A 14,294-nucleotide genomic window follows, 5' to 3' on the forward strand; every position below is an offset into this window, starting at 1 on the left:
TCTTGCAGCTCCCTGGTACTTCTTGGCATGAGCACATGAAGCCTAATCATTTGGTTCACGGTTGTGTCCTGCTGACTTCTCTTTTCTGGTACCTGTACTAGCCTGGTGTCCAGAAGACAAATGAGGTTACTATGAACCCTGAGACTGAGGGACACCAGGAAGTGACTTTGGGATTGGTGGCCTTGGCTCCTTGGGAACAAGTTATTACCCATTTGACACCTCCCACCACACCCATCATCCCCAGCAGAAAGCAACCAGACTGGGTCTCCTGCTGTACTAATGTATTCCATCTTTCAAAAAGAAAGACATGATTTTAATATTACTTAACAATATGTTAAAAAAGTAGCCAGGCAGGCCTCCGTGTTAATACGGTTGTACGCTCTAGAACAGACTTGATGGTGTGAGTACTGGGTGGGTTTCTTGTTTTTAACGTTCTCATTCTGCAAGGGGTCTTACACAAGCTGGCTACAAGTCAGGGGGTCAAACACAAACAGCGCAACGTGTACACTCGGAAACAGTAGATTGTGAAAGAAGACAAAGGAGGCCTGCCCGCCCAGCCCGCCTTGGGTGGGACACAGGGCACATGGGAGCTGAGGGATGGCTGACACCCTGGCGGGGACAGATGACAGGACAGGGCGAGATGCAGAGGCGACAGAGCCACGTGGATGATGCAAACTCGTCTCTGGCCACGGCCTAGGCCTCTGAGGCCGTGGTGGTGGAGGAACTGGCGGGAACTACTGTTCCATTCCGACAGCACAGAGCTACAATCAAAGAAGTCTCACTCACAGACTACACGCACACAAGCTAACAACGCAGGTCGAGCAGCAAGTTCTCGGTCTGGGGGTCTCAGGCCATGGCATCCCACCCTACACACCCTGGGTGGGTACCAAAGCTCTGGGGAGCCAGTGAGGGGCTTGGCTCTTGAGTGGCGCAGCCCAGCTGCCTCCCACATATCCCTCTTCAGGCAGTCCTCATTCAGTGGGCAGCAAAGGTGGCTTTCTTCAAGCTAAAGTTGGACCAGTTGATGGATAGTCTTTGTCGGTTCTGTCTAGCGGAGTCCAAGCAGAACCTGCCAAAACAAAAAAGCAAATTGTCACAGAACAGAGCCTACACCCAGTCTGGCAACCACCACATCAACCTCTGATTCTTGCTATTAAGTTACTGGAGAAGCTCAGTGAGGTTTGAGGTAAAAAAAAAAAAAAAGTCTCCATGTTTGATGGAGTGGTCCCATCTTCAGGGCACTGGCCAACTAAGCGGTTTGTATATTTTCTGGTGCTGTCATTTGATACTGTGTTTAGGTGACAGACAATATAGTATAAGAAAAGCAGCATTTACTGTAGGAAAGGGACAGAGTATTACTAAAGGGCTCAAGGAAACCTCTTCTCAGGTGATCATCTGAGAGCAGCTGACATCAGTTACTATTCTGCCTGAGAAAAGGGCTAGGGTCCCACTACTTCCCTATCTCAGAGACTCCTAGGGACTGAGGTAGATTTTGATGCTCTATTTAAGCCACTACCCAAGTTACACCCTGCTTCCCAGCAGGAGGGTGGAACTGTTGGGCAACATAAGGTCAGAGGCCACCTCACAAGAGGCAGGACTCCAGGACAGTCCTGTAGCAGGTCTTCCTATGATACATAATTCGCAGTTTTGGTAACAGCATGAGCTCACTCAAAACAACAAATTTGTTCAGGGTAAGAAGCCACTGGCTGGCTCAGCCTCCACAGCAGCCATGATTCTCAGGAAGGAAGACACATTATGGTTACTTTGGCTGGGTATGCAGGAAAGCCACAACTAGGGTCACAGGCTGATAACCGCTTGACAAGGACCTTGTGTCATAGGAGCTGCTAGAAAAAGCAGGCTTCTAAGCTTAAAGATGAGGTTGCCAGGAGGCAGCCCACAACTTCTGTAATTGACCAGAAGTGCTACAAGCGTTTTAAGCCTTATAGTCTGTAGTAATCCTGCACACCGTCTTGATGACACACAGTTAACCATGGCCACACAGACTCAGCAGATGTCTCTGATGTTAATGTGAAACAACATTTAGAGAGTGAAATCCAAAATTTGTATAATTTTTGTGTGTTCAAAAATGTTTCCAACTGCTTTAATGTACAAATTCTCTTAGCTCATGAGTCACACAGCAGCAAGGGCAGGCTGGGTCTGGTCCATTGCCCACAGCAAGTGGGTTGCATCAAGGGCATCAGCTAAGTCTATGTGTCAAGTGGCAGTTTTGGCCTGTCTTAATTATTCACAAAATAAGAATTTACTATGATGAGAAAGGTTACAATACTCTGCTCTCCACTCCATCCAAGGAGACATGTCCTCTGTACATGAAGACCTTCAAACTTGAACCACCTGCCAGTTCTGTGCTGAGCCATAAGCACTGGAAGCTAAATAGCTTCTGAAAAAGAACACCCTTTGGGAGATGGCCCAGTAGTTAAGAATCCATAACAAAGATACATATATGATTCTCAATACCCATTTTGAGTGGTCCATAGCTTCTTTTAACTCTAGCTCTAAGGCATCTGATACATATTTCTGTCTTCTGTGAGCATTCCCACATAAGTGAGTACATACATGTGCACAGAATTCAATAAATAATAGAATAAAAATTAGAAAAAAGAAAATCTTTAAAAAAAATAATCAGCCTTTGCCCTGTTTCTCAGGCAACAGTTAATTTGTGTATTAATGATGGAAAGAGTATTTTCTTTTTTTTTAAATAATTTACTTTTATTTTATTTGCATTGGTATTTTTGCCAACATGTAGGTCTGTGTGAGGATCTCAGATCCTCTGGAACTAGAGCTCCAGACAGTTGTGAAGCTGCTATGTGGGTGCTCAGAACTGAACCAAGGTCCTTTGGAAGAGCAACCAGTACTCTTAACCACTGAGCCATCTTTCCAGCCCACAGAGCATTTTCCTTTTGTTTAAAGACTCTTGTATAATTTCTCATTCTCAACATTCCAGCTCTGATTTGGGGAGCAGAAATTACAATGAAACTTAAAATGATGGTTTTCAGGTTGTCTAAATATTTGTTTTTAAACTGTGGTTCAATCATTCAACCAGGTACCTGTGGCTGCTCAGCTATGTGCTGTCCATTTGTTGCCTCTGTCCAGACGGAGAAAGAACAAGTCTCTGCCAGGGAAGGACTGTGCCATCTCAGCTCCAGAATCCAAATTCTTTTCTCCAAGAGCTAACTTTCTAAATTTCTACTATCTACTGTCCAATTGTTACCCACATGTATGGGCTCTATCCCAATCCCTTTTCTCTACAAAGCAACAAGAGTGCCCAAAGCCTTTCAGGGAACAAGCTCAATCCTTGCAAAGGCAAAGCTTACCAGAGCCTCAAGAATATAAAACACTGGCTGCTCCCCAAAAGAACCCCAGGCCCAGCAAGTGGATAGCCTCATCCACATCTAAGATCCAGACCCATCAGGTTTGCCATCACTGGACCACATTCTACATGTACCACACTCGTCTATACAGGGTACCAAAATTGGGATTTTGGATAGCTGAGACATCTAGTTTTCTGGCCTTTCTGTTGAGAGTCAGCCATTGCTGGACTACCAGTACCATGTCCTATAAGCCCCTCTAATAAGTCCTCTCTTAATATATATCCATATTCATTCTATCATTCCATTTCTCTAAAGATTCTAATACACTGACCATTGTTGGGGTTTATGATATTAACTCGTACTGTTTGAACAGGATTTGTGGGTAAGGCCTTCTTTGGCACTTTTTTGTTGTTGGTGTCTTTTAAATTTTATGAATACGTGTGTTTTGCCAGCATGTTTGTATGTGCACCACATGTATGCCTCATGCCCAGGAAGGCCAGAAGAGGGCACTGGATTCCCTGGAATTAAGAGTTACAGATGGTTGTGAAACACCAGGTTAAGACTTGGAAATGAACTGAGGTCTTCTCCCAAAACAACAAATGCTTTTAACTGCTGAAGCCATCTCTCCAGCCTCAGTGAATGACCCTCTCCGCCTTTTACTTTTTAAACATTTTCTCCTTTCTTTAAGATATGTAAGAGCATGTGTGTGTCAAGGTACAAGTGTGGGAGTCAGACGACCATTGGCTGGAGATGGTTTTCTCCTTCTTCCACATGGGTTCTGGGGATTGAATTTAGGTTGTCAGGCTTACTTAGCAGAAAGTGCCTTTACCTGTTCAGTCATCTAGCTGGACCACTTTATACTATTTTCCTTTGAAAAGCTCCCTATTTCCGAGTATAAATACTGTACAGCCTCTGCTAGCTTCAAGCATGGGTAATGCAGTGATCTGGGTACTGTGCTAAATGCTATTTGCCTCACCCTTTCCCATCTGTTGTTCTCTTCTTTTTGGAGGGAACCTACGACCTCAAACAGCTAAGTAGGTTCCCTAACCAATGAAGATAAATTCCCAGCCCATAAGTGCTAGGTCTATTTAAACTTTGACTTCAAATTATTGATGGTAAAGAGAAAGCCAAGTTAACTTCTACACTCACCCACACAGCTAGCCCTTGTGATAGATTGTTTTTACATTTACTCTGTAGACAAAAGATTGTTTATAAAATAGTTTTATTCCCTCCTCTCAATTTGCTTGAGCTTTCAGTTTCTTTTTTTTCTGTACTGGCTAAGCTAAGAATCACAGCTGGAAGTTGAGCAATATGGAAAGACAAGAGTACCTCTATTTTAGACATGCTTCTTTCTTCCTTCCCAGGCAGGGAACTGTTCCTACAGATTTCCCCCACCCCCTTTATATTAGTTAGGGTTCTCTAAAGGAAGAGAACTGTCGTGTGTGTTATTTATTAGTGACTTACAGGCTGTTGAACCAGCTAGTTCAACAATGGCTGTCTACCAAAGGAAAGTCCAAGAATCCAGTTCAGTCCACAAGGCTGAATGTTTCAGCTGGTCTTCATAAATGCCAGAACCCTGAAGAAGTGGGCTCTAATGCCAGTAAAGGAATGGACTCGACAGTGACAGTGAGGGCAAGCAGGCAAAAAGAGAGTTTCTTTCTTCCATGTTCTTTATATAGGCTGTAGAAGATGTGACCCAGTTTAAAGATAGATCTTCCCACCTCAAAAGATCCAGATTAGAAGCTGGTTTTCCTACTTTAAACAATTGAAGAGCACAATCCGTCATAGCTGTATTCATACACTTGGGTTTTAGTTAATTCCAGACGAGTCAAGATGACAACCAAGAAGAGCCATCACACTCTTTACTACAGTAGTTTACCAGCGGGTTGTTTCTACTGGTCAATACTGCAGTTCTATTTGGTTTTATTTTGCTTTGTTTTGTTTTTGTGACAAATGTCTCATAGCCTTGGTTGGTCTCAAAATCATTGAGATCTGCTTGCCTCTGCCTCTTAAATGATGGGATTAAAAAGGTGTGTGGCACAACTCCCAGCAATACTGCAGTCCTTTTTGTTTGTCTGCCATTTCTATTTTGCTTCTGTAGTTTTTTGTTTTTTGGGACAATTTTTTTAGGCTGGATCTTGCATTCACTTTCCAGGTGTACAACACTGTGTCTGGTTATTTCAAGTATGGCATTATAAATAGTTGTATATATAAATGTACAAACTTTTTAATATCATCTAATACAGGGGCTCTCGGTAGGTTGCGACCCCGTTGGGGAGGGCGTATGACCCTTTCACAGGGGTCACATATAAGGTATCCTGAATATCAGATATTTACAATTCATAACAGTGGCAAAATTACAGTTATGAAGTAGCAACGAAAATAATTTTATGGTTGGGGGGGGTCACCATAATATAAGGAACTGTACCAAAGGGTTGCAGCATTAGGAAGGTTGAAAACTACTGACCTAACTGATACTTTTATTTTGATCTATATAATGTGCTCCAACTTATTTTCATTCAATTTTTGTTTCTAAGGCAGAGTCTCATGCTAGCCTAGGCTAACCCAAAGTCACCATGTAGCCCAGGTTGGTCTTGAACCATAGCGATCCTTACTTCAGCCTCTTTTTATTTTATTTTTTAAAATTTTATTTTATGTGCATTAGTGTGAAGCTGTCAGCTCCCTTGGAACTAGTGTTACAAACAGTTGTAAGGTACTATATGGGTGCTGGAAAATTGAACTCCGGTCCTTTGGAATAGCAGACTGTGCTCTTAAACCACTGAGCCATCTGTCTAGGCCCCACCTCAGCCTCTTGACTGCTGGGAATATAACTATGAGATACTGCATCCAGGCACAATATTTTTTTATTTGTGGTTACTGACATATGTTTATGTTTAATATCTTCCTTTTTTTTTTTTTTAAGATTTTACTTATTTATTTTATGCACAGTCAGTGCTCTATCTGCATGCCAGAAGAGGGCAGTAGAGGGTGTAGATGGTTGTGAGCCACCATGTGGCTTGCTGGGAATTGAACTCAGGTTCTCTGGAAGAGCAGACAGTGCTCTTAACCACTGAGCCATCTCTCCAGCCCAATATCTTCCTTTTTTAAGAAAAGGTTTCTTTTTACTATTTATGTACATATGTGTCTGTATATGCCACATGTGTTGGGGTGCCTGTAGAGGGCACAAGGAGTTGAATCTCCTGGAGCTGTAGTTACAGGAGGTTTTGAGCAGCTCCTTGTGGGCACAAAACACCGAAACTCTAGTCCCCTGGAAAAGGAGCAAGTCTTTTTGATTGCTGAGCCATCTCAATAGGCCTATTTCTCTTCTTCTCAAATATCTACTTATTTTTAATTATGTGTAGGTCTGTGTCAGAGTGTATGCATGTGAGTACAGGTACCCAAAGATGTGAGAAGAGGACCTTAGGTCCCCAGATCTGGAGTTACAGGCAGTTATGAGATACTGACAAAACCTGGGTCTTTGTGCTATAATAGTATGTGAGCTCTTAACTGACGAGCCAACCCTCTAGCCCCTACTTCTATTTTTGATTCACTGCGTAATCAAGAACAACCTCAAATTTGTTATCACTTTATCTCAGCTTTCCAGACAACTGGAACTAGAGAAATGAATCACAATGCTTGGGTTCAGCCTTGGCTTTAATTCTTTGCTGTCCTAGCATCTGTTTCCAGGCACTTGTGGCCAGGAAATGTAGGCTGGCATGGAACTGGTGGCTGAGTACCTGTAAATTAAGGCATGTATAAGGCTGAGACAGGAAGATCTTGAGCTCAAGGCCTGCCTGAGTAACTTAGTAAGATCATCCCTCAAACATGGGGCTGGGAAGGAGCTTTGCAGTAGGACACTGATTTGATCAGTTGAAAGTCTTAAAATGCAGATTGGGTATGTGGCCCCTCTGGAGCTCCTTAAAGTCTATGACATCAAGGCAGAATCCTGTACACTGACTTTGTATCCAACAACCTTGAGCAGATACTTTAATAACTGAACAGGGATAAGAGGCTATATAGTGAGTCTAAGGGCAGCCTGGGCTACTTGAGACCCTGTCTTTAAAACAAGCCAAACAATGAAAAAATTAAAAATTCAATTAATTTATTTACAAGCTTTTCTGGATTATATATAAATGTACTTAAGCCATATGCAAACAATAACCATTTCCCTTCTTCCTTCCTTTGGTTTCTTCCTGGGCTTTGAGAGTTTTCCATGTCTAACCATTAACATACGTCCTGCAGGTCTCTAATAGAGGGCAAATGCTTTTGCCTTTTCTTATTCTCTTTCTTACATGCTGTGTCCTTCATGGCCTTGAAGATGGTTCAGTGTTTAGGAGCACTGCCTATTGTTCCAGAGGATCTGAGATTGAGACCCTGCACACACGTGGCAGCTAAAAAATTAACTCCAATTCCAGGGGATTCAACCACCTCTCCTGGCCTTCACAAGCACTGCATGCACACAGTGCACAGACATACATGTAGGCAAACACCCATATATATAGGAAAAAACTCCAAAACATAATGTGCCCTTCTGGTCTTCATGTGGTTAAGACAGGGTTCTACTATGCAGCTTATGCTTATCTGGAACTTGTAATCTTGCCTCAGCTCCACAAGCACTAAGGATTACAAGTCTATGACATGTATGCTGCTTAAGGTAATTTTTGCTCCCATAATTCATACAGTAAATGAAGCATCCTTGAATATGGCCCTAATCACATTTGCCACCAGAAAGCTGCCATTTTTATAATAAGCTTTAAATAAAAGCTGCCATATTTTTCTCCTTAAAGAAGGCTATGTTAGTACACTCAAATGCCACATGTACAGAAGTGTCATCTACAAGGCTTCCAAGAAGCCTTTGTGGCTAGAATCAGAAGCAGCAGGTTGGGGAGGTCCCAGGTTATTACACGAGGCTGCTGATTCAGGCCAACCAAGAGAACTGCCACTATCAACTGCTCTTTGAACATATGGACAATGAAAGAAATGAGAGGTGAGTGAGGATAAGATGTGTACACAAGAGCAAGGGTATGGGTGGCATGAAGTGGGGGACAGGTGGGACTGTTTGCTATTTGGCTTGTTCCTGACATTCACCCAGGGTGACAAAAACATCATGTGAGAGTCACAGGAAGAGGGAAAAACCAGATAAGCTTGGCAAACAAGAACCCACTAATGTCCTGACATGCAGGCCTTATGTTACCTTTTGAAATACTCCACCTCCCGCTCGGTCTCATCCATATCCACACTGTCCAGGTCGATGTCTTTAGGCAGGAAAACATCATCTGTAAAGTGAAGAAAAGGAGACACATTATATTATCAGAGTGGCCATCTCACCAAAATAAACACAAAGTGTACAACAAGATTCTGCAAAAGGCCAGGAGGGGAGATTGTTCTTGTAACTACCTAGAACCTCACTAATCTGCTGAACAAAGCCATTACTGCTTCAAGGTCCCATCACCAAGACCTGCCAGAAGGAAGCCCAACTTAGAACTTAGGCCTTTTCAAAACAAAAGTGCAGCCCTGCTTCACCTTCCAGGGCACCAGAGGGTCATTGGTTGAAGGACATTCTACTTTCCAGAATCTCAGCCAAGTCAGAGAATTTCAACTTTTCTTCCCTGTTGTGCCAGGTCTGACTGGACATTGAGCCCTTTCCCCAAGCCTGGCTCAAGGTTCCAGATATGCAGTATCACTGAAAATGTAAAAGTAGAGGGAGAGCATGTCTTTGTTAAAAGTGACCCTCAGTCTTCCCAAAACCCATCACCCTACTTCTATAATGGGGTGTTTCCACAGTGTCATAATTAGGGCACATCTGACTAACTTAACAGTAGCTGCCATTGTGCCAACTCACACGATTAAAGTACCAAGGACTTGGGAATGTCCATTCTGAAAAGGAACAAGTCCTGGAAGAGGGCCTCAGAAGGAATGAAAGACAAGATTCAGAGGAAAGATAGCCAATGATTCACAGCAGGTCTCTACACACCTGCACAGGGCTGCATTCCAACACAGACACTACATTTGAAGATTCTAGCAGTAGTAATGAAAAGCACAGAAGATGCTATGGCAGCAAATGCCTGTTATCCTAGTCATTACATCCTGGCTACACTAAACCCTACTTTAAGTAGGAAAAAAAAATAAAAACAGGACTAATGAGATGGCTTATCACCTAAAAGCACTTGCTGCCAAGGTCTGACTACCTCAGTTGGATTCTCGCAACACATTTTTATTTTATTTTTTTAGTTTTTTTGTTTGTTTGTTTTTTTAATGTCTGAGTGTTCTGTCTGCATGAACACTGTATACCTGCATGCCAGAAGAGGGATCAGATCCCTTTACAGATGGTTGTGAGCCACCATGTAGTTGCTGGGAATTCAACTCAGGACCTCTGGAAGAGCAGCTGGTGCTCTTAACAGCTGAACCACCTCAGCAGCCTTTTCCCACAACACATGTAGTAGAGAAGCAAGTCCTGTGAATTACCTACTGATCTCCATTCTTGCACGGTAGCATGCGTATGTATCCCCACAACAAACAAGTCAATGTAAAATAATAGTAATAAAGAAACAAAAGCAAAGAAAAACATACACACATAAATCAGAAGTCAACAGAACTCTGGCCCTGTCTGGGGAAGGCACAATAGTGATGCTGTAGGTGATGAGTGAAGCTCAGCAGCCTTTTCAGAGTCTCGGGACAGGGGCAACCAGAACTGCACAAACACACACACACACATACACTGAGCACAGCAGGGCAGGTATAGTACTACAGGGTCTATCATATGCTTTCCTAATCAGAATACAGCAAAGGAGTTAAAGCAGCTACAAAAGAGAAAGTTACAAAGCCATGAATGTGAAGACAATAAAGTAACAACAAACAGAACCTCAAACAAAGAATATAATTACCACAGACAAGTAGTAATTATGACAGGAATTTAAGACTGCCTTAATGTTAGGAAACTAAAACAATAACACTATTATGAATGGGCCTGAGAAGAAAAATCGTAACTACCTCTGAAGGTACAAGAAAAACCAAACAAACCAACCAACCAACCTTGATAAAATTCAACACCCATTCTTCATAAAAGCATTCCAGACACTGGCCCCTGTCCCAGCATTAGATGGAATAGTGGAACCTCAGCCCTAGAGGCATCATCTCAGTTAAGGTGAAAACACTACGACCATTTCAGAAGAATATGATTCAGTAAGAAAACAACTAGAGGCACAAGACTTGGGAAGAGTCTCTATGTTGTAGTAAACACCTTTAATCCCAGTGCCTGGGAGGAAGAGGCAGGCAGATCTCTGTGAACTTGAGGTCAGTCTGGTCTACACAGTGAATTCCAGGCTACTCAGAACTACATAATGAGAACCCGTCTCAAAACAAACAAACAAACAATAACTGCCCCCCCCCCCAAACAAACAAGAACTCCAAAGGCTGGAAAGATAGTTTAGCAGTTAGAACCACTAGCTACTCTTCCAGAGGACCCTGGTTTGATTCCTGGAATCCACATAGCAGCTTATCATCATTTGTAACTTTGGTTCCAGAGAAACCTGACATTCTTCTGGTACCCACAGGTAACAGGCACACACATGGAACACAGACATACATATAGGTAAAACATTCATATACACAAAAAAAATTAAAGCCAAGCTGGGCATGGTCATACATGACTTTAATCCTCGCACAGGAGGAGAAGCTGAGGTAGTCAAATCTCTGAGGCCAGTGTGAGAAAAAAACACAAATTAGTAAAATTTAGAAATAAAAAGGGAAATGAGACTGTAAATGAATGAAATTTAGAAAATCTTTATCCCCCCCCCCCACACACAGGGTTTCTCTGTGTAGTCCTGGCTGTCCTGGAACTCACTTTGTAGATTAAGCTACCTCTGCCCCCTGGAGGTGCTGGGATTAAAGATGTGTGCTACTTTTACCACCCCCTGAAATTCAAAAAAATCTTAAGGATATATTTTTAAAACTCCATTCCATTAAATTGGAAAATGCAAAAGAAACGAATGGATTCCTAGCTGTATACAACATGCCAAGACTGAATAAATGAAATAATTCAAACAGATCTATAACCAACCATAAGACTGAAACAGTAATAGTTTTCCACATTAGAAAGATCCCAGAAATAAATGGATTCACTGTAGAATTCTATCCAAATTTCAAAAAACTAATGCCAGTATAATTTTAATTATTCCATAAAATAGAAAAAGGCTTCCAAACTCTAAGTCTAGTATCACCTTGATATCAAGACCAGATAACGACATAACAACAATAACAAAAGAAACTTATGAGCCAGGTATGGTGATACTACCTCCAGTCTTAGCTAGGGAAGCAGAGGCAGGTGGATCTCTGAGGTTAAGGCCAGTCTGGTATACAGAGTAAGTTCTAAGACATCCAGGGTTACATAGAGAAACTTGAAAATAAGCAAACAAACAAAAATCCTGAAACAAATTAAAAGAAAGAACTGGAAGAGCAAGGTTGGTATGTAGCTAATTTGGTATAGGACTTGCCTACTGTGAACAAAGCCCTAGGTTCAATCCCTACTACTGCATAAAATGAAAATGGTAGCACACACCTTTAATCCTAGTACTTAGTAAGTGGAACCTGGAGAATCAGAAGTACAAGGTCACCCTAAGCTACACAAGGTAAGTTGGAGGACTGTCTTTAAAAAAGCAAAACAAAAACCAAACAGCAATTGATTGAGAGAGAGAGAAAGAGAGAGAACAGAGAAAGTGTGTGTGTGTGCAGGGGGAGAGCACATCTGTCACCCCTGTCTACAGATATGATATACCTACTCCAGTGACTGACAAGACATGAACAGTGTAACAATTTAATAAAACAAAGAACGTGAAGTACACACACACACACACACACACACACATACTAGCTAACAGGACTGCAATTTGAATCACATATATGTTTAACAGCAAAATTTTAAAAACTTAGAAACATTACATTTGGCAATGATTTAATAAAATACATCAAAATACTATTTCAACAAGTAATTAATATGAAATGAATTGTGGTAAAGAATGCAGCTCAAAAGCACAGTGCTTTTCTGACATGCACATGCCATGGGCTTTAACCCCAGCACTGGAAACTAAATACATTGAGATACTTTATCCATTTTAAAATTAAGTTCCAGAACACAGTATGCACTTCGTAAGTTACACTACCTTAGTCCACATTTCAACTCACTATAAGACATACAGAAGAGCAGCAAAATAATAACAATAATAATAATAATAATAATAATAATAAAATAATCTAACAGGTGAGAAAAGCTCCTGTAAAACCTGTAAAATACAGTCTTCAAAATTAACAGTTCAGAGCAGGAAACACAGAAAAAGACATGAAGTCCAGACACAGAACCAGTGCATATGAAAACCTGCTCCACAAGGACAGCAGTGGAGGCCATAGGGGCAGGATACCTTGTAAATGCTTCAAGACAGCTATGTAACCATGTAGAAAACCATTTAGAAAATGGTTACACAGTAAAATGAACCCATACCTCATAACTAAGAATAAAGCCCAAGTATGTTCAAGATCTATATGAGGAGAGGGAAAAGAAACCACACAAACAATAGAAAGAAACTTGTCTTCCTCCTTAACCCTGGTGTCAGAATAAGACTAACAGTTATCAAACTCCAAAGGAAGGAAGACTGGTAAAATGACTACATAAAAACAAACAAGAAAACTTACACATCACTGAAAAACAGAGTACACCAAGTCCATGGAAACTTAGAAACTGGGAGAAAATTTTGGCAGCATTGAACAGAGGTGAAAAGCTCATATCCCGAATTTGTAAAAGATTTCTTTAAAACTAAATAACAAAATTCTAGTTAAAAACAAAGAAACAAGATAAAGACATGTGTTGGATAGTTTTATGTCAGCTTGCTACAGGCTAAAGTCATTTCTGGAAGAGGGATCTCACTAACAAAATGAGCCCTATCATAATGGCCTGTGGGCAAGCTTATGTTGTGTTTCCTTGATTGATGTGGGAGGGCCCAGTTCACTGTGTGGATGGTGCTACCTCTGGGCTGCTGGTCCTGGATACTATAAGAAAGCAAGGTTCAGCAAGCCATGAGGAGCAAGCCAGTAAGCAGCACTCTTCTATGGCCTCTACCTCAGTTCCTTCCTTGAGTTCTTGTCCTGACTTTCCTGGATGACAGACTACAAGCTTTAAGATTAAATAAATCCCTTTCTCCACAAGTTGCTTTTGGTCATGATGCTCTATTATAATAATAGAAACTCTAATTCAATAAAACAAGATGTGGATAGAAAATTTATAAAAAAGCATACAAATAAACCTGTAAAAGTTTACTGAACGTACTGTAAATTAGATGAAAATCACTCTAAGGAGGAATTCCAGCTAATGTGCTGGTAAAAGCTAAATGGCCCAGCATGGTACTCCAGGCTGGGCTGTGGTGGGTCAGCAGCACACAGGTAGCTTGCAGAAGGGCCTCCTGGATGGCTGAGGGAATATAGAGGCATCCCACAAAGCAGCTGTACACTTGCCATCTAACCAGCATTCCTTTTTCCAAGCAAGCACTCTAAAGCTACACTTCTGGTCAGGAAGAGAGATGTGGACAGCATTGTACCCAGCACTGTGTGAAGTTATAAAGTGCTGGGAACAGTCCATTAACTGCTCCCCAAAGAAAATAGTTGAAGAGATTGTAGCATATTTCAAACAACTGTGAAGAGCAATTTAAAGAACGAGGAAGAATTCTTTGAACATGTTCTAAGTTTATTAAGAAAAAACCTGAAAGGCAAGAAAATGCAGCATGTCACCTTTATGTACAAAACAGGAAGTTCATACTTCTCCAGAGCATAAAAGAGAAAATTCCGCCCGCAACTCCTTCAAAAATGTTCTAGACCTGTGTAAGTCTGTAACCATGAGAACAAGTTCTTACTATTCAAGGACGTGTGAGAACACACACCTTGCATGGGAGTATCATGAGAACTCACTGTGACAAGGACATC

The 14,294-nt window shown here is 41.5% G+C and overlaps 1 protein-coding gene across 3 annotated transcripts in view; it reads right to left on the reverse strand.

The window, feature by feature from the left end:
- Positions 1-266: 266 nt before the first annotated feature.
- The window catches only part of Fam193a (family with sequence similarity 193 member A), a 114,145-nt gene continuing 100,117 nt past the window's right edge, over positions 267-14,294 (reverse strand). For all 3 annotated transcript variants that reach the window (XM_021643671.2, XM_021643672.2, XM_060365488.1), the window contains 2 exons: positions 8,524-8,605; positions 267-1,069 (listed from right to left, as the gene is read on the reverse strand). In XM_021643671.2, the coding sequence (XP_021499346.1) occupies positions 976-1,069; positions 8,524-8,605 (176 nt within the window). In that variant the 3' untranslated portion in view covers positions 267-975. The remainder of the gene's footprint in view (positions 1,070-8,523; positions 8,606-14,294) is intronic.

The sequence above is a fragment of the Meriones unguiculatus genome, chromosome 12, assembly GCF_030254825.1.
Source record: "Meriones unguiculatus strain TT.TT164.6M chromosome 12, Bangor_MerUng_6.1, whole genome shotgun sequence".
Taxonomy (NCBI): domain Eukaryota; kingdom Metazoa; phylum Chordata; class Mammalia; order Rodentia; family Muridae; genus Meriones; species Meriones unguiculatus.